The following is a 26,335-nucleotide window of genomic DNA, read 5'->3' as shown; positions in this document are numbered from 1 at the left end:
GATGTGAGCATCATGGATGCTGCCGGGAAATTGAGCATTAACTGCCAGTATAATTTGCTGGTGATCGACATTCAGGGAGTGGAATCCCTTGCGGTTCCTGAAAACCTCAGCATCCTGAAAAGGTGCCTGCATCGCGATGTGCATACAGTCTATTGCTCCTTGCACCTTGGGGAAGTTTGCAATTCTCGAGAATCCTAGAACCCTTTCACTCTGTGCCTCCCTGGTCATAGGGAAGCTGATCAAGTCCCTCCTGTGTGCATACAGGGCTTCAGTGACCTGTCTAATGCAGCAATGTGTGGCATGCTGAGAAAGTCCGCAAATGTCGCCAGCTGTGTCCTGAAAAGAACCCGAGGCGTAGAACGACAGTGCTGCGGTGACTTTGACCTCGACGGACAGTGCAGTGCTGATGGTGCTGGCAGGCTGCAGATCTGCCCTTATGAGCTGGCATACCTCAGTGATAACCTCTTTGTGGAAGCGCAGTTTCCGCAGGAAGGTGGTGTCGGGCAAGTCGAGGTAAGACCACTTCTCCCTGTACTTGCGGGGGCTGTGACGTCTGGTTCTCCTCATCAGTCTGTCACATCTTACATTGGGCACATAATGCTGTGGAGCATACCTTCGGCGATCTCGAGTCTGCTGCAGCTAATTGGTCACCAAGAGAGGATGAGAAAGGACAGACCCCATTGCAGTCGCTCTCTGTTTTCCATCGATTAATCACAAACAATGAATGTCCCGACAAAGACACCTATTTAATTCCAATTAGTCACAGTATGTTCAAGATGTTTGTAGAGATGTTCACATCAACTCCAACGATCTCCAGAGTACATCCGAACTCCCCCGAGGTTGAAGCACAGCAATCTTTTAAAGGATGCGACATGTGATGTAGAACATGGCGTCCATAACACTGTGATTAGTTCCGGTTAGTTCAACTTCTTCTGGGCGTTTTTTTGGGCGAGTGATATTGTGGGCGATATGTGTGCGAGGTGGTGAAAGTGATGCTGGGCGATTTCGGGGCCGCTAGTTTCAGTAAATATCCTCTTTACGACAAAAAAAAGTGGATGGCCGGTATTATTGAACCTCGGCGTTAAATCAGTGTGGAAATTATGGGCGTTGATTTTGCCCATTCTGATGATTACGCCCCAAAAAAGTAGGCAGGCAGTATTATTTTTTCCTGGCGTTAAGCACATGGGGTAAGTAACGCTCGGTGATAAGTTTCCGAGAAATGCCCGTCAGTTTCCATTTTGTGGTTAAATGGGCGATATCTGGGCATTATACGTCATTTCAGCGGTAAAATGGGTGTTAAGCATGCAAAAAAAGTGGAGGTTCTAGCCCCTAGAGTCAGATGGAAATTAGAAACAGAATGAAATTAGATGACAGAAGGCAAGAGACGATCTTCCTAAATGTAGGCGGCAATTTTCAACTTCAGTGGGGGCAGAAAACTGGCGGTAATGGACCAGCTGTCCATTGTACACCCTGGTCACTGAAATCAAAGGAGAGGAACATCAGGCAGGGTGTATAATGGGCATCCGATTCACTACTGCAACTGTCCTGCCATTACTGAAGTTAAAAATTACCCCAGTAAATGTCCCCTTAAGAAATGTGGATGGGGGTGGGGGGAGAATTTCCAGCCGCTTACTTTGCAGCATAGGAAAATCTGGCGGGCACCTTGGACACATATTTGTCTGACTGATTCAATTTTCAGGCAGGCCTTTAAATGGACACCCAGCACTCACCCAAAAAAGGAGGGGGACTGTTTAAATATGTAAATTGAGGTCCTACACCAGTTCTACACCAGTTCTAGGACCCCGATTGCAATTGTAAATGTACAAATGGGCGTTGATGCTAACATATGCTAGTCGCACTTGTACCAGGCGTTGAGCGGCCTAACGGGTAGTCCTTGCAGTGACCGCTGGAGGCCACTCAGAAAAAGATAAGATGTTGGGTTTCCTTTTAAAGTTTTTTGTGGGGTCTGGAGGAGCACTTATACCCCACAAAAATATTCTGGCCCGCTGTTGGCCCTTTCTCAGTTTCTCACCCCCCCACCCAACGGGTGGCTCAGTGGAGAAGGTGGTCACTGTTCTGCCAACCAGAACCGGCGAGCTATAGAGGAGTGCTCGTTTGATGCTGACAGCTCACCGGTAATGAAGCCTGAATCTGAAAATGGGCCTTCTCAACTGTGGCCTTGGGTGAGTGCCACGGGCGCACTGCTGACTTCCGTCCTGTTAAGGGCCAACATTGATATTCCCCCCACCCCCACGGATACTTCTAACTGATGCAGCCAAACTTGACTGTCGCTCTGCAACAATATCAGTTGGCATCAATCACCCGAACACAAGGCAGTTGTGTGTTTGTGAAAAACAAATCTATTTTCCATCAGGTTATTTGCTCTATTGTGGGTTAGCACAGCACAGCACAGATAATGTGATTGAGGCTGGTGGACAATCTTCAATTAGGCTGACATACACATGGCACCTTTTAAATCTTCAAAGGAAGGTTTCAGTCCTTTTTTTGGAGAGAAGCTCGTATTTATAACTTTTAAATTACAGCTTCCTTTTAAGAAATGACAAACCTAAGGCTCTCTGTTCTGAACAGATCTCATAATAACACCTTCTTCTTCTAAAACACTACTTAGAAAATTAGAGGTTACTCAATGTCCTGAAATATACTAAAAAACCATGTAAATGATATGTGAAGCAGGACTCTTCATCGTAATAAAGATGAAAATGGAGAATTCAAATATTGCATGGGAGCTGGATGTGACACAAAAATGTTGGAGCCAGCAAGGAACAAAAAATTACATTTGTTATTTTTTTCACACTTTGTGTTGCCACATGCCAGAGATCATTCCATTGTTCAAGGCAGACAGGACATGTGTTTGCAAGCTTCTGCCTATTCCACTCTTAAATGACTTGACTAGCTCTCTGAATAGTTTTCTATCCCATATGGCTCAATGGTAGCACACTTGCCTCTGAGTCAGAAGGTCATGGGATTGATTCCCACTCCATGGACTTGAGCACAAAATTTAGGCCAACACTTCAGTGTAGTACTTGAGGGAGTGCTGCACTATGCTGTCTTTTGGATAAGACACTGAAACCGAGGCCCCAGATACTCTCTCAGGTGAACATAAAATATCCCATGGCATTATTTCGAGTTTTCCCCGGTACCCTAGTCAATATTTATCCCTCAACCATTATCACTAATACAGATGATCTGGTCATTATCATATTTGTGGGACCGAGTTTGCGCCAATTGGCTGCTGCATTTCCTACATTACACCAGTGACCAAATACTTCATCGGCTGTAAAGCGCTTTAGGGCGTTTCAAGGTTATGAAAGGTGCTATATAAATGTAAGTTCTTTCTTTCCTGCTAGAAGTCCCTCATCTGCTTAAGTCACTTATCTACCCCAGAGGGCTGGATACTGAATCGCTGAATATATTCAAGGCTGAGATAGATTTTTGGACTCTGGGAAAGCAAGGGATGTGGGGATCGGGTGGGAAAGTGGATTTGAGTTCAAAGATCAGATTGAATGTCTGAGCAGGCTCAAGGGGCCATATGGCCTACTCCTGCTCCTAATTCTTATGTTCTTATCTTTTCTTCGCCCCTGCCACCCTCCCTCAGCAGAATGAGATTATGGGCCTACTCTGTGTGGAACTTCACTCAAACCTTATGCTACCATGTTTGTAGTAGAGCCAAATAGTGTACTACTGGCCTACAATATTTGCCTATTCCTAGAACTGAATTTTTTCTTGATGTATAATCGTGCTCACATAGTGTATAATCATCTACTCATGCAAACAGTGCTGCAGAGTTTTTTTGAATCAAAGATTTCTTATGTGACCACAGAGGAGGAACAAGAAGGGTAATATCATCAAAAACACAAAAGTGGCAATTAAGCTACTGAACTGTATAGTCAATACAGTGAGCATTGAATACCATTTGAAGGAATTTGACCTTATGTGTGTGGTAATCATATGAGTGTCTCCAGGTCAGTAATTGTACTGCTGTGTTTGGAGCTGTCCCTCGGTAATGTTAGTGATGGATTAAAGGTTGAGGCTTGAATTTGTTGTAATTGGGCATTACCAATAACTTACCCACTAAATTAATCAAATTTCCCTCCAATTCAAGTAGATGATGTCACCAGCTCCAAAAAATGATTACTTGCATTGTATAAAGCCTTCTTTATCAAAACTAAATTGACTGATTCTCCTGTGACAACAACGTGCATTTATACAGTATGCTTAGCATTAAAAGGATTACAGATTGAGGGGGAGAAAGTGGGTTTTAAGAAGGGTCTTAAAGAAGGAGGTTAAGAGGAAAAGAGATTTAAGGAGGGAATTTCAGGGAGTGAGACCTATGTGACAAAAGGCACAGCTGCCAGTGCATGGGCAGGGTAGGTGGTGGAAAGCAGAGACAGGTGGAGAGGCTTCAGTGAGAAAGAAGGTGTGAGTTTTAGTCAAAACCAGGATGCCAATATAATCATCCATGAGGGCTTTGTTTGTATGTCAAATGTGGCAATGGTTGTTCCTTCACCAGCAGAGAGCAGGGGTGCAGTGGTGGGTGGGGACAGGGAGGAAGTTGGTGCAGTAAGACTCCAATGTGCATGCCGGCCAGGAAAGTGAACAAGAGTGGAGGATGGAGCAATTAGGGTTGATGCTCTTAAGGAGGCAGCAATGGCTTATTCAAGGGGATTTCAATTCTCGGATGGCAGTCATTGAGAAGCTGTTAAGGGTTGGGATAGGAATCCGGGATGAGGGAGGGGACAAAATACCCGAGGGGAACGATGCAAGGTGCCAACACCAGGTGAGGGGAAGAGGATGAGAATAGGGGCCAAGAAAAGGCGATAGTAGAAGCACGCTTAGCTCTGGAGCAGCAGCAGTGTTTGCAAATGGACACAAAGGGAATTGTGGTTTACATAGGTATGGCTGAGATTAGGTGAGACATGTAGTGGCTGTAAACTGTCAGCAGGGAGGAGGTAATACCAAACAGTTCAGAGTCCACATAGACAATTAGGGGAGGGGTCCACTGACCAATGAAGTAGAGAGGTTCAGATTCAGAGTTAGGAGTGGAGAGACGGTTGATGAACAGTGGTGTACATTTAAGGAGATATTTCATAACTCTCAAGAAAAATATATTCCAGTAAGGAGAAAAGGGTGCAAGAGAAAAGAAAGCCATCCGTGGCTAACTAAAGAAATGAAGGACGGTATCCGATTAAAAACAGGGGCATACAAAGTGGCCAAAACTAATGGGAGGACAGAAGATTGGGAAACTTTTAAAAGCCAGCAAAGAATGACTAAAAAAATGATTAAGAAAGGGAAGATAGACTATGAAAGTAAACCAGCACAAAATATAAAAACAGATAGTAAGAGTTTCTATAGGTATATAAAAAGAAAAAGAACGACTAAAGTAAATGTTGATCCCTGAGAGGACGAAACCGGGGAATTAGTAATGGGGAACATGGAGATGGCAGAAACTCTAAACAAGTATTTTGTATCAGTTTTTACGGTAGAGGAGACAAACAATATTCCAACAGTGGATAGTCAAGGGGTTATAGGTGGGGAGGAACTTAACACAATCACAATCACTAAGGAGGCACTGCTCAGTAAGATAATGGGACTAAAGGCAGATAAATCCCCTGGACCTGATAGCTTGCATCCTAGGTTCTTAAGAGAAGTAGCAGCAGGGATTGTGGATACATTGGTTGTAATTTACCAAAATTCCCTGGATTCTAGGTGTTGTGTATGCATGCCTGTTTACTGTGTGATGTCTGTAACACTGTTATGCCACATTGAATGTACTCTTATACTGTACACACCTTACCGGTACACCAGAGGGTGCTGCTGCTGGAGACCTAGGGGTTGCCTGCACACGGCAGGTAACCTAGTATAAAAGGGGACTCCCAGCTTGTGGTCGTCACTCAGGAGCTGCAAATAAAGGACTACAGGTCTACACAGTTTAAGTATCATACCCTGCCTCGTGGAGTCATTACTAAAGGTGCCTACATACACTACAACTGGCGACGGGAATACGAGATCACGAACTACACGCTCAACATGTCTAACCTCAGCAACTTTCAGCAATTTACAGAGGGGGAAGATTGGGACGCTTTTGTGGAAAGATTGGAACACTTCCTTATAGCCAACGACCTGGACGGGGACACACCGGCCACACTACCGAACAAACTCAGGGCCATCCTGCTTAGCAGTTGTGGGCCCACCATCTACGGTCTCGTCAGGGACTTACTAGCCCCGGAGAAGACGACCACCAAGAGCTATGAGTAACTTGTAACAATCATACAGGAACAACTAAAACCGAAAGAAAGCATCCTCACAGCCAGGCACCGGTTCTACACTTACCGGTGACCTGAGGGCCAAGAAATTGCCAAGTATGCTGCACACTTAAGAAGACTAGCTGCACCGTGTGATTTTGGCGACCACCTTAATGAAGCACTAAGGAACATATTTGTCATCGGAATCGGCCACAAAGGCCTCCTATACAAATTGCTCTCGGCTGACATCACGGTCACCCTGCAGAAAGCAATTCAAGTGAGCCAGGCCTACATCGTTTCGGCCAGTGACTCCAGGCGAATACTGACCCAGGACTCTAAACCGGCGAGCGCAGTGCACCGCATGGACACTTCTAAAGGTAGAAATTCTGCCCCGAGTCCCGCAACCCTGAGTCCGCCACATGGGGCAAACCGGATGGCCCCATGCTGGCGCTGTGGAGGAAACCACAGGGCCCACCAGTGCCACTACAAAGACTATGCATGCAAAGGCTGCAAAGAGAAAGGGCACCTTCAGAGAATGTGCAGAAAAGGCTGTACTCACCACGTCTCTGATGAGTTGGCTGATCACCGGGGCTCCGACACAGATGAAGATGAAGTTGCTCAAACCCTGGAAGAAGAGTATGGAATCTTTACCTGCTCCACCGGAAGTTTTCTGTGGATGATGGAAGTGGACATCAATGGGGTCCCAGTCTCCATGGAGATCGACACAGGGGCGAGCCAGTCTGTGATGAGCCAAATGACCTTTGAAAAAATTTGGATGAATCCTGCCACTCGACCAAAACTGTCTTCTGTTCAGGCAAAGCTGCTCACCTACACCAAAGGTAAAATCCAAATCATTGGCAGTGTAGACGTCCAAATTTCCCTGGGCGGCGTGTTGAACAAACTCCCCCTGTGGATTGTAGCCGGCGATGGTCCCACGCTGCTGGGCAGGAATTGGATGAACCGGGTCCACATCAGGCAAAGTGGCCCTGTGGAAGAAAAGACCACCACAGCCCTCCTGCAGGAAAGCCAGGAAATGGCTGCAGCACCAGCAGCTCAAGGAGAAACACTTGTAATCAAAATGGCTGCCGCCATGCCACCAGTGAGCATGGAGGAGCATCACATGACACCGAGCGGCCAATCGGATTTGAAGGCTCCCTTAAAGGAGACCGGTAACCAAAGAAATTTAAAGGGGAAGTTTCAACTATTTGAGTACACGGACTTTAAAGCTAAAGATGCGATTAAAGGGTGCAAGTATGAAAATGTATGCAATGTAACAATGAATTGTGATGCTGGTTTAACTAATGTGACTAATGATATGAATGCAGGTGTCGGTAAGGTTAAGAACAAGTTTATTATGCTTAACAGTAATGATAGAGATTGTGAAATGCCTAATGTAACCATGTCTATCGAAACCAGGATACCCAAAAATGATGCAAATGCTAGAATATATAATGCAGGCTCGACTATGTGTGATCAGGGTCATGTATACCGGTAGGACACTGCCAAAGGACATTGGGTCCTACAGGGACCATGTTGATGCCAATGGAATCCCCCTGTGGGAGACCCCCAGGTCCAGCAGACTACCTGACCATGTAGCCTGGACCTTTGGAACGAATGTGATGCCCCTTGCAGGACACACACACAGGCAGTGGGAGCAGACCCACTACAGGGACACTGGTCAATGGGCAGCCCAGCCACCACCAATGGCAACCTGCACCAGACCAGCCCCACAGCCCCTGGCCACCAGGGTCAACACCAGGAGCATGAGGCCAATACCCTCCAGCTTCCCTGGCAAACCCTGGGATGACCTGACCCTCATCCCAATTGGTGGACAAGGAGCCCACCCAGTCTTGTGGCCCTGCCCACCACCCTACAACTACCCACATCACAGTGTATACACACCACCCACTGCTGCCGTGGCTACCTCCCCGAGGGATCCCACAACAGTGACACCCACTTGGTTTGTGTGTGAGGGAGGGGAAACATACGAGGCCAGCCTCAAGCACAGGGGTCACACCTGGCAACCACACAACCCTCACCACAACCTCCCATAGCCCACCACTGATCACCTCCCCTGGACATGACAACTAGGATATGAAAAATGCTCAGGGGGAAGTATTGTTGTGTAGGCATGCCTGTTCACTGTATGATGTCTGTAACACTGTTATGAAATATTGAATGTACTCTTGTACTGTACACACCTTACCGGTACACCAGAGGGTGTTGCTGCTGGAGACCTAGGGGTTGCCTGCACACGGCAGGTAACCCAGTATAAAAGGGAACTCATAGCTTGTGATCGTCACTCTGGAGCTGCTAATAAAGGACTAGATGTCTACACAGTTTAAGTATCATACCCTGCCTCGTGGAGTCATTACTAAAGGTGCCTACATACACTACACTAGGGAGGTCCCAGCAGATTGGAAAATTGAAAATGTAATGCCCCTATTCAAAAAAGGAGGCAGACAAAAAGCAGGAAACTATAGACAGTTAGCCTAACATCTGTGGTTGGGAAAATGTTGGAGTCCATTATTAAAGAAGCAGTAACAGGACATTTGGAAAAGCAAAATTTGGTCAGGCAAAGTCAGCATGGATTTATGAAGGGGAAGTCATGTTTGACAAATTTGCTGGAATTCTTTGAGGATGTAAAGAACAGGGTGGATAAAGGGGAACCTGTGGATGTGATGTATTTGGACTTCCAGAAGGCATTTGACAAGGTGCCACACAAAAGATTACTGCACAAGATAAAAGTTCATGGGTTGGGGGTAATATATTATCATGGATAGAAGATTGGCTGACAAACAGAAAACAGAGAATCGGGATAAATGGTTCATTCTCTAGTTGACAATCAGTAATGAGTGGGGTGCCGCAAGGATCAGTGCTGGGACCCCAACTATTTATAATCTATATTAACGACTTGGAAGAGGGGACTGAGCATTACATAGCCAAGTTTGCTGACGATATAAAAATGGGAGGAAGGGCAATGTGTGAGGAGGACATAAAGAGGCTGCAGGAGGACATAGACAGGCTAAGTGAGTGGGCAAGAATTTGGCAGATGTGAGTATAATATTGGAAAGTGTGAGGTCATGCACTTTGGCAGAAAAAAATCAAAGAGCAAGTTACTATTTAAATGGAGAAAGATTGCAAACTGCTGCAGTATAGCAGGACCTGAAGGTACTTGTGCATGAAACACAAAAGGATAGTATGCAGGTACAGCAAGTGATCAGGAAGACCAATGGAATCTTGGCCTTTATTGCAAAGGGGATGGAGTATAAAAGCAGGGAAGTCTTGTTACAGCTGTACAGGGTATTGGTGAGGCCACACCTGGAATACTGCGTGCAGTTTTGATTTCCATATTTACGAAAGGATATACTTGCTGTGGAGACAGTTCAGAGAAGGTTCACTAGGTTGATCCCGGGGATGAGGGGGTTGACTTATCAGGAACGGTTGAGTAGATTGGGCCTCTACTCATTGGAATTCAGAAGAATGAGAGGCGATCTTATAGAAACTTATAAGATTATGAGGGGGCTTGACAAGTTGGATGCAGAGAGGATGTTTCCACTGGTGGGGGAGACTAGAACTAGAGGGCATGATCTTAGAAAAAGGGGCCGCCCATTTAGAACTGAGATGAGAAATTTCTTCTCTGAGGGTTGTGAATCTGTGGAATTCGCTGCCTCAGAGAGCTGTGGAAGCTGGGACATTAAATAAGTTTAAGACAGAAATAGACAGTTTCTTAAACGATAAGGAGATATGGAGTTATGGGGAGCGGCCAGGGAAGTGGAGCTGAGTCCATGATCAGATCAGCCATGATCGTATTGAATGGCGGAGCAGGCTCGAGGGGCCGTATGGCCTACTCCTGCTCCTATTTCTTATGTTCTTATGTTCTTATGATTACATAGCATATACAGCACAGAAACAGGCCCTTCGACCCAACCAGTCCATGCAGCGTTTATGCTCCGCTCGAGCCTCCTCCCGTCTTTCCTTATTTTATCAGCATAAGCCTCTATTCCCTTCTCCCTCATATGCTTATCTAACCACCACTTAAATGCACCTGTACTATTCGCTTCAACCACTCCCTCTGGTAGCGAGTTCCACATTCTCACCACTTTATGAGTAAAGAAGTTTCTTCTGAATTCCCTAATGGATTTTTCAGTGACTATCTTATATTGATCTTCCCCACAAGTGGAAATACTCTCTCTGTATCTACTCTATCAGAACATTTCATAATTTTAAAGACCTCTATTAGGTCATCCCTCAGCCTTCGCTTTTCAAGAGAAAAGAGACCCAGCCTGTTCATCCTTTGCTGATAGGTATACCCTCGCATTTCTGGTATCATCCTTATAAATCATTTTTGCACCCTCTCCAGTGCCTCTCTATCCTTTTTATAATATGGCCACCAGAACTGTACACAGTACTCCAAGTGTGATCTAACCATAGTTCGATACAAGTTTAGCATAACTTCTGTACTTTTTGATTCTAACCCTCTACAAATAAACCCTAGTGCTTGTTTTTTTTTTAAATGGCCTTATTAACCTGCGTCGCTACTTTTAGTGATTTATGTATTTGTACTCCGAGATCCCTTTGCTCTTCTACTCTATTTAGATTCTTATTTTCCAAGTAATATGTGACCTCCTTATTTTTCTATCCAAAATGTAATACCTCACATTTATCTGTGTTGAAATACATTTGACAAATTGTTGTAACAAATACAGCAACTGCTCTACAGGGTCACTCATTTGTTCCTCGTTCTCCTTAAATGCAAGTGGGACACAGAAGTGACCTTTGACCTCCTGCTGAGCTTAGTGCTGGAAATTGTGATCCACCACAAATTCTCCACACCGCTGAAGTAAATTAGTGGGCAACACCCAAATACCAATGCTGCCTGTGCTCTCTCTGCATGTGGCCGTTCACCTTGGCCGGCGTTGTTATTGGCAAGTTTCAGGCCTACTCAAATCTCAAGGCCAAGCTGAGTTTGTTCATATAATTACTTGATTGTGACTTGGTGGATGAGAAGTGGGGATAATTGGCCATCTGGGTACCTCCCAAGGGGTCCAGTGTCTTATCAGGGATTTATAAGTCATACATTTAATGTAATGTAAATGTTGAACATTCTGATCCATCCATAATGATCATTTTTACAAATGTACCCCGGGCAGAGACGGATTAATGTTCCATACACATATTTTAATTTAATTTTCATTTTATTGCCGCCCTTAAACAGAAGGGATTTGTTTAGAATGAGAGAATGCCTTCACAGACCTTCCCTTTTCCTCCCCTCTCCCTTTCCCTGCCCCTGCATTGCTTAAAAACCTGTTACATCTTTAACTTTTTCCAGTTCTGACAAAGGGTAATCAACCTGAAACGTTAACTCTTTTTCTCTCGCCACAGACGCTGCCTGACCCGTTGGGTATTTCCAGCATTTTCTGTTTTTATTTCAGATTTCCAGCATCTGCAGTATTTTGCTATTGTAAGAATTATCTTCCTTTCTATTAAAGATAATCTAATGGAAGGCCCATAAAATATGGATTATTAACTAACTGTTGCAATATGGTCTTTCATTAATAAAAGTCTTTGGGCAATAGTGGTAAATGTCAGCATAAATCAATGTAAGCTATTTAATATCAATTTAAATCAATAACTACCTACATAGGAGCAAATGTTTTTTTTTATGCATCCTCTGAGACTGCCCAAAGGTGAGCAGATTCCAGGAGGAAATTCCAGATCTCTAGTCATGTGGCATTTGGGTAATTCACAATTATTAGTAGTTTCTTCGTTATACTTGCTTGTATGTTGGTTTTTGCCATCATGGTTTTTAGTACACATAAACACAGATAAATTGTTATATAATAACCCCAGTTTCGATACACGAAAAAGTATAATGCTGCAATGCCAAGAAGAGTTGGCACTGATAGTCACAACCTATACTTCATTTATCTAGAAACAATAATTTACTCCCTGCCACTTACTGGCCTGAATTTCTGCAGATCTTCGACACTATCCCATTGTACATTGGGTGGGAGCATGCCGAAAGTCCTGGGAAATAGGGCGGGACACAAACATCATTGCCGTTTGCACTGGTCCTTGTTTGGGTTGGAACCTCTTCCCTCCCCAAACAAGTTTACCCGCATCAGAGGGGTCACGGCCAAAGGAGAGGGGACTCCCAAGCCAGGATTTTCCTTTGACCTCCGACGAGGGGTCAATTGTCAGCCTGGTATGCTAGGTGTGAGGAGATATCCCAGTCTATTGACTGGAGAACTGGGACCTACCTGGAACTCCAGAATCCCAATGATTTTGTAAAACATTTATTTTTGTTTTCAGTCCCCTTATAATGTGGGCCCATGGCTCACAATTTCTAATGTTCTGTACCAGTAGCACCCCTTAGCACCACTTCTTCAGACCCATCTGCAAATGGTGTGACCATAGTGTTTGGCGCTTGCCACTAAAATGTACATTAGGGAACCTCCTCCCGACCCCAGAAAGTCTGGCGGCATCAGCAATGGAGGTTCATGGCAGGAGTATTCCTGTACTTGTGCAGGAATTGTGTACCTGTGGATGGTAGGGCCCACTTATATTTATTTAAGTTACTATTCACTACTCTAACAAAAACTTTCCTGTTGAAGGTAACATTGAACTGAGAGTTAATGTAACAACTCCAAAATATATTTGAATATAACATCAGAAATAGTGAATATATCCTTTTATGGTATATAGAGAAAATACAGTATCACTAGGGAAAATGATACAGGAAGCTAAACAACCATGGGGCATATGTGAGAGAAAACTATAAAATTGCAGGGCAATTGCAGAGGAATTTGGTATATGAAATGAATTGACAGATTTCTCCTTTAAAGCTGCTTCCACCCAGTTGCCGCAAAAGCCAAATCCCAGAGGAATAAAATGATTGATCTGACAGTTCAGATGCTCAAGGCAAAGTAGGGATATTGAAATTTGGCAGGCTTATCTGACTGACCTCCAAGGCATATGGAGGCACAATGGGGACAGTTCAGTCAACAGAAGGGAGTTTCTGAGAAGTCAACAGAAATGATTACCGAGTGTCAATCAGCAGGAACAGGTTGAGTTACAGACACTGTAAATGGACTTGGCTCTTTTATTTGAAAATCCTGCTACTTGTACCATGTTCAAAAAATTGTGGGGTTTAGTAGGATGGCACACTGCAGCAAATCATTTGTCTTAATTATTAACCTCCCCTCTATCTTCTGAGCATTATATTTTTGCATATTTTATGTCCAATACTCAAATTAAGGGAAAGTACATTTTTAATGTATTATATAAAGGATGGCAGGGGAACTAATCAGTCCCTCATTAGTATTGTGTTTTCATTAGTATTGTGTTTTCATTAGTATTGTGTTTTCATTAGTATTGTGTTTTCATCAGTATCGTGTTTTCATTAGTATTGTGTTTTCATCAGTATTGTGTTTGTTTTCATCAGTATTGTGTTTTCATGAATGTGCCGGCTCCAAACCACCCTGACCCCTCTTGTATCTAATTCATTCTGACTATCTATCTTGGGGATATTCTTTGAGTTTCAAATACAAGAAGTCAACTTGCTATTTCTTTGTTGAAAAGACCTTGAATTAAGCTTTGAATGTCTATCAAAGAGACAAAGATGCTGGTAAAAGTAATCCAGTGACAATGCTAATGGCCTTATAACAAAGTTAAATAGTTGTAAGTGGTTAATTTATAGGTTAACGGTACAGATGGACTATGACTACTCTACATATATATTGAACTGGAAATGCAGATGTTGCTTTGAAAGCTGACTTTCTTAGTGGCCTCTGCAAGGTTTCTCATTGAACAGCATAGAAAGTGAAGCCAACATTTTCCAAAGCGCTGTTCAGGAAATTGATGTTGAGAAAATTCAAAATGATGCTTTCAATTAAAACAAAGTAATAAATTCATAAATGGAATCATAACATAGCAGAACTGTTATGACTTGAAGTGATGACCTTGGGATAGATAATTGATAGAACATTTTAACAACTCACCATGGCAATAACTCTCATGGGATTTAGACAGCACTTCACCTCTGTGGGAACAATTGCCAAAAGAAACATTTTTCAGTATTAATGACTTTCAATGTTTTGTCTTTTTTTTGTTGCTTTCCTCCCCATCTCCTCTCTGGAAGAATTTGGATACTTGTAATCCCTAAATGGTCCATCCTCACGTGTGAGTGTGGGAAGGCTATTGAGCCATGGGCATTGCAACTGACTCTGATCCTGTCCTACTCTGATGTCCCTACAGGTACTTTCCAGAGTCACGATAGTGATCAGAAGCAGGAACTCTGAATAAGTTACCTTTCCTTTACTTATGAGTGCTGGAACCAATTTAAGTGCTTTTGCTGCTTTCCAATATCAGCTAACTCAACACAAACCAGTAAAAGTGCATGGGATAATCCGATACCTCTTCTGGTTTAGTTAAGTTCATCCAAATTTTCCACCACGATTGTCCATATAACATATAACCTAAACCCAACTCGTTTACTATTGAATTATTTAGTCAGGTCATTGGTAGTGATTTTTATGACTTGTCACACATGCAAGTGTCCTCCAAAATAAATAGCTGTTCTAAGATATGCATGTGTCCTAAAATATACGTTTTAAGTATTTTAATCCTTATCATAACCATCAGATACCTTACTAATGGATTAGCAGCGGTGCAACGGTTTCCAATTAGCTTTAAAACCCAGTTCTCAGGGAACTGCTTTCACCATGTGGTGCTTGGTGTCTATTATAATGGTCGCTATGGTACACTAGGCATGAGCAGGAGAGAGGACTTGATGGACAAGCCCTTGACCTTTCGAACTCTCAGTGACCTGTTTTTTGAATTTGAAGACTCTTACAGAAAGTACCTGCACACTGTGAAAAAGGTGAAGATTGGCTTGTATGTATCACATGACCCACACAGTTTCCAACAGATCGAGTGGAAGCATTTAGTTCTAAACACGGGCAAGATGAGCAGAGCAGAGACCAGAAAAGAATTGGAAAAGCATGCTCGAGACATGAGAATGAAGGTAAATGTACCACAGTTGTAATTCATTCATCACATCTTCTTTAATAGAAGATCATTAATAACATAATGTCTCTCCATATATATATATATAGTGTATATCCGGGGACTGTAGCCTGAATTCTGACATTTGCTTTCCCAATGGTGAAAATTCATCAAAATCCTTAATAAGCTCAATAACTAAAGTCTCCACACTGTCAGACACAGAGATAAGTGAAAAATAGATTGATTTATTTGAAAAAAAAGCACCTGGTTTAACTATTAGAAATTCATGGACAGAAATATCGTCATGTTGAGAAACTGGTGCCAAACCCTATTGGTGTACACATTGACTAATTCTTGTTAATGTAACAAATGACTGGGATAGTTTGGAGAATATAAGCAATGAACATTTGGACTTTAATGGATTTACTTTATATTGTATTTTTGATTTTCCATATTGCTATATTTTTAATGAATGGGACATTTTCACTGCAACATGCGTATGTATGTCAGTTAACACATTAGATTGTAGCGATGCATTTAAAACCATGCTAAGAGTGTAGAAGTCCTTGGGGAAACAACACTTAAAAAGCAGCCAGAGACGAGAAAGATGGAGCTGTTGCTTTTACTGATTATGAAAGGCAAAATTGCCCATGGGAGTGTCTGTCACTTGGGAGACTTGCAAATGGAATGACTTGTCCAGATGGTTTCACTGTACAAGTATTCCTCAATATGGTACAAATGTTATTTATTTAGTTTAAAATATAAATGTCCATATTTAACTGTATACAGAGCTTTAAACAGCTTTAACATGGTTATCAGTTGATGTGTTGATGTGGAAAAAGGGAAAAGCAGTTAATTTTTCATTTATATAGAAATAATTGCAAAAGTACTGGTTTACACTGTGAAGGTTAGCAGCCATCTTAGATCACACCTTCCCTCCGAATCCTATTTTCACATATTCCCCAGAATCTCAGACTGTTTCACTTCATTTACTTCCAGACCATTAGCCTCTCACAGAATTCAATTGTTTTCACTGCCCCTCCCCCCACCCCCACAGAAAACTCCTATTTGTATTATGTAATTTGATCTCAACGCTGTTTTGTATCAGATGTATATACTTTCCTGCATTAACTTTCTCAGCAGTCAGTTATTAGCTTATACCACAGTTGACAATATGATGAAACATTGATTGTGTTTATTGTATTTTTAATTTTGTAATTTTGCTGAAATTCCATTTTTCACGTGTAACTTGCAGGTCACCCAGAGGTGAATTTTACAGTTTAAGAAAAAGGCATAAATAGTTCTAAACTGAAATTGAGGTTAATGCTGTAGTTAAGTGCCTTTTGCTAAAATTTTAATATAGGCTTTTGTTGGTAGGCGTCAAAACTGCATATTAGTGTAATGCGCTTGTAGACCAGATAGGTGCCAGTTCCAATCACTGGAGTGCGTTGAATTTAGCTGATCTACATCAGGATATTACAAATGCCTTTAGCATCCCTGGGCTAGAGAAAATACATTTTCTTCTAACAATGTTTTATACCTAGTGCCAGTTGCCACCTGTGCTGCATAATCACTTCTCCTAATTCAAAGTTACTTATTTCAAATTAGCTGATAATTCAATTTTTTTTGTGCCAGGTTCCTTATGTTATTTATATTTCTTATTTAGAATTACGAAATACTTATTTTTTTGATCACAACCCTCACAACCTACCACTGCACCGTGTAACACATAGCTCAATCACTGTGTTGAAATGTATGCCTTTCAGTGAATGCTGCTGTCTTTGCTTCCTATTAACACTAATACCCTTTGGGAATAACTCTACTGCCTGAGCAATGGAGGAATCTTTTGCTGCAACTCTTCTTCTTCCATCAGAGAATGACCTCCAAATAAAATGCGTGCAATTTTATAAGGACATGAAGCTGAGCTTCCAAAGTACATTTTCGATAGCCAGAGATCAATGCCATAATTAAGCAAGAATGGGGACTGCACTGTAACATTAAGTTAGGATGACTGATTGAGGGGAGAAGACTGGCTAGCCCGGAGCATCGCCCAGCGCAGCTTGAGGGGGCGAGACCCAATTTAGGGTCCGGGCCGCTGTGCAGCATCATCATCGCTGGAGTCGCAGAACGGGGCGCTACAGGTTATCACCGCTGCTAAATTCCCGTCGAATTTAGCGGGAGTCGTTAGCGGTGCCGCACCCGGTCACAAACACATTTACGCCCTGTTAGTGCCCCTTTGTAGATGGGCTGCGAATATTTATTGTTCTGTGTCAACCAGTGTTTAAAAGCTGTTTTGTCTGTTAACCTATTTGAAACCATTGTACATACAGGAGCCAAGCAATCCCACAGGGACACGAGTTGCTCTATTGAGCATTAATATTATTATTTTATTTCTTCTTTGGAACTAGATTATAAAAATCTCAGGTTCCCAGTCTCCAGTTAAAGAACGACAACGGGGAAAATCCTTATCACCTCGCCGTCGGCAGATAAGCCCTCAGAGACGACTTAACCGAAGAGATAAATCGTAAGTCCTCTACCTTTAGGTAATGGGTTTTAGCTGCAATAGACCAATCCTAATAACGGAATAGTTCTTTCACATTATTGCATGCCAACATAAAATGGCTCTGTGATACCAATCTTTTACAAGCATTGTTGAATATAGCAGAATTTTGAAGCCTTTTTGTTTCCCATCTATTCTCCTACATCTTACAGCTATTCTCCAAAGTCCTATAGCTCGTTTGGTCCAGAGATAGTTTGATAAAAGTAATATATTTGTATATATAAATGTAACTGTAATGCAGTGTGACGTTATAGATTCAAGAAATGATCATGAATCCTGTTTTCCTACTATTCCCTGATAATGTTTGTTGCACAATAATGCCATAAATCTGGGAAACATTAGTCTTTCTATTCAATAATACATAACTCACAACCTAAGTCAGTAAAGTTTTCAATGTGTGCTGCTGGATAGGCAATGCCATAAAAGATGAGGGGGCCGAAATTCAGCTCCCCAGAAAGGTCCGTTACCGTCAGAAAGCGGGAGCCAGGTGGCGGAGTCGAGCGGCCGTTGACTTTCGGTCAAATGGCAGCCGCCAGTGATATTCAGCTCGGGGATTTTTCTGGCGGTCCCCACTTCTGCTCCGCTGCTGCTGACCATCCTAAGTGCGTCATCAAAGGGCGCATCGCCAATCTCCCACAACCTCCGCGAAATTTAGCTGCAAAAATCCTAAATCCGCCGTGTGGTGCAGCCCTTCAAAGGGAGGGCGCACTGCCACGGCCGCCATGTTTTTTTTTTGCTGGCCGAATTCCCAATCGACCGGACATTTATGGCCTCAGGTTCTTCCCGGCTGCCAATAGGCAGTCTGACACCTCCCCTTTGTTTGCCAGGCCACTGGCGCAGCCAAAACCCTCCCTGGTGGCCCAATGGGCTGAACCTAAACAATCGCTGGTTCTCTCCCCTTTAAATGAGGGGAGAAACGCGGTGACGCACATGTGTGCTGACGTCATCACTGCTCCGCTGCTGATTGACAGCGACAGAGACTCCGTCCCACCTCCTCTTCCGCACCTCTAGAATACTTACTGCCACACTTTCGCCCCCATTACGACCAACTTCTGGTCTGCCTGAAAAAAAACACCAAAGAGCTAATTTCGTTAAAGAGACCACCTCATCGGAATCTGCGGTAAAAACACTTCAAAAGTGGTAGATATGACCCGTTTCAGGGTGGGGCTGAATTTTGGCCCCGAGGCATATTGTCTAAAATTACTACATTTGGGATAATTTGATAGATTTTATAACCAAAAGGTGCTGTAATACAGATTAAAGTTGACACTGTTTGTCCTTTAGGCTGATAAATACAATCGCCCGGATTTTGCGGTCAGTGGCAAAGCAATGTCGCTCGCTGCTGAATTTGAAGAAAGCTGCCCACAAGGATCTAGCGATCTCTGTCACGTGCAGTTTACTTTTTGCAATGTTAATTTCATGCTGGTGTCAGCTATAGGGGATCTCTAGCATCCAACAACTATAATATTATCAAGCAGGCTAAGCAGCCAATCACATTGAAAAATTTCAGACAGCAAACCAAGATGTAAAAAGCACTGATTATCCTATACTTTTGAATCATTTTACAAAGACCAAAATAAAAATTAGGACATACACATGGAGATAAGGGAGAAGTTCAAACATCATAAGCAAACTTAAAAAAAACATTTGTTATTTAAAAAATATGTGGGAATTTGTATCATAATGGAGAAATTTGACATTCGACAAATATAAACATTTGCAGGGCCAGAGAGGTTGCTCAGCAGTAATTATGACTTATTATGCTGTTTAAAAAAAACAGTTACACCTCATTCAACAAGGCTTAACTTTCTCAGCGTTTTTTTACAGCGATTAGAATGTAAAAAATTGAAGTTTACGTCACTTCAAGTGATTTGTAAGATTTCCATCTGCGAGAACTTCAACAGCGCATCCTGCGGAGGAGTGAGGTATCACTGACAGCAACTTCAGGATTTCCCCATTTAACTGCACTTGTGCAGATGTCTGAAATTGTTGTCAGTTTTACAGAGTAATGACGGCGAGCACTGACAGTTTCACTGTCATTACAACTGCAAATTCTGGGCCAATATGTAAGTACTATAAGGCCCATTAAAATAAAAGTTAAATTGTGCAGTATAAATTAAGGAATGCCGAAGGCAATTAAGGAACTTGTATGATACTGATCCACTTTTACGAAAGGTTATGCAGGGTTATAAAACATTATGGCCCTGAAATCCCGGTTCCTTCTTCCCGCGGGCATTCGGCTCAATTCGAGAGAAAAGATGCGCACTTACATTTTGCTGCTGCGCCCACCAGAGATCCCGGTCCTGAGGCCTCCTCTCCCTGTGCATCGGAGCGCGTGCACGTCTGGACGGACGTAGAGTTGGAGCTGGAGTCATTTGGCACTGGGCAGCCAATCCAGGTAAAGTATTTTCTCATTCATAATAATGGGAACTCCGTAAGTAGGAATTCTCATTATTATGATTGAGAAACACCACCCCCCTACACCAAAACACCAATAAAAAATAGAAAAACACTACATATTTAACATTAATTTAAATTAAAGTTAATAACTGTCTTAGAAAAAATTTATATTTTCCCATTTTTTAAAAAGTTTTTAAATTATAGTTTTAAATAAACTTACCTTAGTGGGCAGGGTTTTTAACATAAAAATGTGTTTTTAAAATTTTATTTTTATATGTTTTTGTCTGTTTTAAAACTCTTACGCTGGTAAAAGTAGACTATGTGCCTGTTTTTACCAAGCACAATGGTTTTAAGGACATTCGCAGGGCAAGAGATGGGCAAATATCACAATCTTGTCCTTGTGAATCTCCTTCCTGCCGAGATGCATGCGATCTATCAAGCCAGAACTAAAAGCCAATTTTCAGCGCATGCGCATTGCGCACCGAAAACTGGCTTTTGCGATGCCTTCCCAGGTCCGTACACACTCCGTGCAGACCCGGGGAGGCCGGGATTTCAGGGCCTATAAGTAATACCTGACAATTAAATAAGAACTGGCTGGTTTTGTTTCTTTTTCCATCAGTTGATTTAAATAATCCTTTAGTGTCAATGGATCAGCTACCTCTTTTAAAATTCACCCAGTCTTCTCTAAGTACCAGGTCTAATTTGATCGAGATGTTGAGGTGGGGGTGGATAAATGAGTTTGCTGTTGCAGCACTGTTTACAGTACCAAGTATTTAACTTGACCAATTTACTTTTGCGCCCTCACTCAGCAGCTGCCGAGAGACAATTTGTCTTCTAGGGAGTAATTTTAAGCAAGTTCAAGGAAGGAATTTGCAGCTAATACTTGAAATATGCTATTTTAAGAGGAATTTAAGATGTGCTCTGTTGGAGTAAGGATGACAGTCAGGGAGGATTAAGAGTAGGTCAATGATTCAAAGTAAACTAATAGGAAGCAAACGATAGAAGCTGAGGCATTTAAAGTATAGTGATGAATAACTGAAAGTAAGGAGTCGAAGGAGGGATAAAAGACTGAATAACACTTCATAGGATGGAGCTTCCAATGGCTCAGTGGGTAAATGCATCATCTATTGTGATAGTAAATCAGATAGGTCAGAAAGATCCTGGGATCAGTCTATGGTCAGTGATGCTAAATATTTAAACCAGGTTAACTGTGGGATGCTATAATTTGCCTCAGTGTTCTTGGATCAAGGAGTGGAGAAATTGGCTGGAATTACAATCCTGACTGCTACTGAGTAGCCATGTATGTGTGCGCATATACATGCATGTATATGCTTTGGTTGAGATATGATTGGGGTCAACTGTGATGCCATCTCCATCACTCTAAGAGCCAGCCAATCTTCTCTGTCCATGAAGAAAGCCACTTGAGCATGGTGCTGGAGAGCTGGTGGTAGCTGTTGAACTGTACTCGAGTATGAGACATTGTAGGTGAAATTAGGCTTGGTAGCACTTGTTTTATGGGCATTACGAGACCCCTTAGATTTCCGAAATGGTGTCCGTGGCACACGCACACACACTTCTGACACACATGTCCGCCAGAGGTATGCAGAGCAGGCAGATCATGGCGTCAGCTGATTTGATGCCAGTGCTGCCATTTTGGAGCTCCACGCTCTAGCCTGCGTCCTCTCTTAACCTCGCACAGCTGAACATGATGTTAAACAGCATGAAGGACCCCCCCACCAGCGCTATTTAAGAGGATCATCAACTACTTACACGACAAGCTGCTAGAGGAGGGAGGAGGAGGAGGGGAGAAGGGCTCTCAGCAGGAGGCCGTATACTCCCAACGTGTTCAGCGAGCAATTCTCCTACCTGAACTTCAACGATGACCAATGTTTAAGATCTCTGTGCTTCACCAAGGGGTCGTCACTTAAAACTGCCAACTTCTGCAGCCACAACGCCAACCTCAGAGCAGGGCAAGGACCGCATGGCCATTGACTGTGAAGATGACTGTGGCTATGAACTTTTATGTGCCTGGTTCCTTCCAGGCTCTGCTGGAGAAATTACCAATATTCCGCAGTTTGCAGTGCACTGCTGCATGGAGGGGTCACTGAAGCTCTCTATGCAAAGAGAGAGAACTTCATTTAATTCCCTCTTACCAGAGAGAAGCAGGTGGAGTGAGCACGAGGGTTTGCAAGGGTTGCAGGCTTCCCCATGGTGCAGGGTGCCATTAACTGCATGCACATTGCTTTGCGGGTGCCTCTTGTCAACTCTGCCATGTACCTGAACCAAAAGGGAATCCCCTCCCTCAATGTGGAGCTGGTGTGACCACAGGCAGTGCATCATGCAGGCCAGTGCTCAGTATCCTGGCAGCAGTCGCGATATATTCATTCTGCGGCAGTCCTCTTTGCTAGCTGTATTTCACCTACCACAGAAAACCAAAGGGTGGCTACTGGGTGACAAGGGCTATCTGTTGACAACATGGGTTATGACTCCGGTTCGCAACCTATGCACATACAATGAGAGCCATGCTGCCACAAGAAATCTGAAAGAGCAGACCATTGGCATCCTGAAGCAACAATTCTGCGGCCTGCACCGCTCTGGAGAAACCCTGCAGTACTCAGCTGAGCCGGTCTCAAGATTATTGGTGGTGGTACGCTGCACAAGCTTGCCATGGGAACAGCACTTGCCACCTCCCATCGGGCAAGAAGCTGAGGAGCAAGACCACGAGGAGGAGAATGTGGAGGAGGATGTGGAGGAGGAGGAAGGGAGGCTGAAACCTAGACAGCCACTTTCTGCATGGGCTGTATGTGAAGAACTAATTGAAGTGCAATACCAGTAACCTCAACCCCAATTCCCCATTCACCAATCTTCCCTCTGTCACTGACCATCCCTTCATCCTCTTGGCTTGCAATTTTTCATTGTAACAACACAAAATACACATTCCAATCCAAATTTACAAATCAAAGCATGCCATATTGCGTACAAAATTAAACTAATCACCCTTGTGAATTCCCTTAGTACCTGTCCTAATGCTCCTATGAAGTGTTACCCCAGTGGCTGCAGCATGGCTGGTGGAAGGCTGCTGACTTTCAGTGGGGGAGACTACAGGTGGCCTTGGAGGATGACTTCGAGCAGCTCTGGGCCTGGAAGGGCTGGCTTCAGACCTCGGCGTGGGCGGCAGCAGTCTGGGCTGGCTGATGGGAAACAGCAAGGGCACTAGCAGAGTGGCAATCGTGATGGGAGCGCGAATGCTGTCCTCCTGAGAGGGGACAATGGGTTAGTGTTTCATTGGACCACTGCCACTCTCCCGGGGCGGTGCCTTAGCAATCCTAGTAATCTGTTGGAGGACAGATTGTGGGATGCTGTGACACCCTACAACACTGGTATCTGGAGCCATGATGACAGCAGTCTGAGCTTCCACTGCAGCACCTAGACTTTGGGTGGCTGCTGCTTGTGCTGCAACAGAGGCTTGAATCGACATTGATGGGCTCTATGACTGCCCCCGCAGCGTCAACATGGTGTTAATGGATACGCATTCACGCCCCACGGCAGACTCTGAGTCACCCTAGGTCTGGCCTCTGCGGTTGTGTAGGCCCTGCTATGTACAGTTCTGCCTGTTGAAAGCATTATTTTATGCACAGTACTTGCCGGTGAGCTTCGATTCTGTGAAGATATCAGTTTCGTTCGTGGATATGAAAGCCTGGGCTATCGTAATGGCCTTGCTTAGATCTATGGATTCAGCAGACAGCAGTTTGCGAAGAATGACCTCGTGGCCGATTCTAAGCACGAAAAAGTCCCGCAACGTTTCCCCAAGGATTTGGCAAATCCGCAAGGCGCCTTAAGTCGGTAACAAAGCTCGCCACGTTCTGGCCCTTGGAACGATGGTGCGTGTAAAAGTGATACCTGGCCATTAAGATGCTCTCCTTCGGCTTGAGGTGTTCCCGAACCAGCGTGCACAACTCTGTGCAAGTATTGTCCGTTGGTTTGTCCGGTGCCAGCAGATTTTTGAGGAGGCTATATATCGAAGACCCACATATGGTGAGGAGAATCGCCCTGCGTTGACCGCCGGCTCAGCTTTGTCCAGTTCGTTGGCCACGAAGTACTGGTCGAGACGCTCAACGAAGGCTTCCCAATCATCACCCTCAACAAATCTCTCAAGAATACCAACAGCAACCACTACTGCCTGAATGTTCGTGATCCGTTACTCATCACCAATTGTTATTTTCAGAATAACGCCACAAGACTGTATTTTAAGCTCAAACTGTTGTGACCTTGGTCTCTTTAATGTGACTCCAGAATGAGGAAGCAGCATGGTAGATTACCTTTTATACCTGCTTGCCCAGGGTGCACAGGTGACCCTTAGGTCTCCCGCAGGTGTGCCCCCTGGTGGCAAGTCTTACATATTGGTGAGGTTTACATACATACATAACAACGGCCATCTTCTGCTGCATCATGGTTGGTTCCACAAGTGTGTTGCTGGAGTGGCCACCAGTTCCATGCTGGAAAGGATGGGCTCTCATGCCATTTGCAGGGCTATTCAATTTAACTACCTCAGTATCCAGGAGAGGAGGGGTAAGAGGAGAAAATTAGGAAAAGAAAGAAAGGAAACGTTATGGAGATGGAATAGATATAACCAGTGGGGGGAAATGCTGAGGAGTACTTAATGTAAATTTTTAAATCCTGTTTGAATTTCAAATGATTACAATAAAAATATATGGGGAAAGATCTTTAACAAATTAATCTAACAATGGTTGGGCCTTAATGGGCCGAAAATTGTGGTCAGAAGCTTCCTTTGGACGAACACATCCGACCCCAAAAAAATCTACGAAAATACCTGTTGATCCCGGAGGAACGTAGGATTCCAGTCCAAGGCCTTCATTCACTGCTCAGCGCACGGGAACATGTCTTCCACGTATGGACACATATGCTGGTATCACGTGGGCCTGGAGTTTCATTGAGAAAAATGGGAACTCCGTTTGTATGAGCTGCCATTACCATCAATAAGAATAACCCCCTAAATCAAGAAACACAGCACAATAAATTAAAAAAACATCTCACATATTTAAAATTAATTGAAATTGAATGTAATTAAATGTTACCAGGCGTAAGAGTTTGAAGGACATTCTCTGGGCAAATAGCCCAATCTCTGCCCCGCAGATGTCCTTCCTGCAGGGTTGCTTAGGATCTGTCTGAAGAAATTTTGAGAGATTGGAAAAGCTGGTTCTCGATGCATGCACATAGAGTGTCGAGAAGCAGCTTTTGCGAGGCCTCACTGAGTGCGTGCGCACTTTGCACGGACCCGGCGAGGCCGCAATTTTCAGCTCAATATCTTTGAATGAATTAAACAGAACTCCTCTTGTTTCAGTTAGTCCACTTGCTGTATAAAGCATCTTATATTGTGCAATGGCATCAGTTTTTAGACCTAGTTAAGTAGAAGCTATCAATCATGCAACTGCTAGAGGGGTATTTGGTAGAAAGTGGAAGACTCCTCTGGGGTTTGCAGTTATACAGCAGGAGGCAGTGAGGATTCTGTATTAATTAACCGCTCACAAAGAGCTGCTGTGTTTGACTGGGTCTTCTCTTTCTGCCACATTTTTAATCTTACTCATTTTGATTGTTGGAATAGTTTTGGTGTTTAAAGATGAACTAAGTACATTTTGTCAGAAATATTCACATTCTTCCTCAAGTGATTATTCCCATAAACATTAGAATAGGCCTATTGGGAGAAAAACTCTCAGGATGGTGTCTCAAGGAGTTTTACACCCTTTGAAGTCATGTGATCTAATACCAGTTTCATTTTGTCAGCTTCAATGTATTGCTGTTTTTATGTATTTAGAAAAGCTACTGATTCATTCACCACAGTCTAATGACAAGTGAGGCAGCATCTCAGACACAACATCCAGGTAGACAACTTGTTTTTAGGTCAAGCCAGATGACTTGTGACACTCTTGTGTTCATCACTCCATCATCCAACACTAAGCTAATAAAAGAGTAGCCATTAATATGTGTAAACTCTTCAATAGGGTCCTGCAGTAAGATTCATTGAGGAGCTGTTTATTTTTATTCATTCTTGGGATTTGGGCAAGGCCAGCATTTATTGTCTGTC

General features: G+C 43.4%; 1 protein-coding gene across 1 annotated transcript in view; it reads left to right on the top strand.

Moving 5' to 3' along the window:
• Positions 1 to 26,335, top strand: part of vash2 (vasohibin 2) — a 200,854-nt gene that overhangs the window by 66,323 nt on the left and 108,196 nt on the right. The window contains exons 5-6 of the mRNA XM_070889489.1: positions 14,910 to 15,291; positions 17,681 to 17,796. Of these exons, the coding sequence (XP_070745590.1) occupies positions 14,910 to 15,291; positions 17,681 to 17,796 (498 nt within the window). The remainder of the gene's footprint in view (positions 1 to 14,909; positions 15,292 to 17,680; positions 17,797 to 26,335) is intronic.

The sequence above is a fragment of the Pristiophorus japonicus genome, chromosome 9 (assembly GCF_044704955.1).
Source record: "Pristiophorus japonicus isolate sPriJap1 chromosome 9, sPriJap1.hap1, whole genome shotgun sequence".
NCBI lineage: Eukaryota > Metazoa > Chordata > Chondrichthyes > Pristiophoridae > Pristiophorus > Pristiophorus japonicus.
Note: the sequence above shows the minus strand (reverse complement) of the source record. Positions and strands in the feature narration are given on the sequence as shown.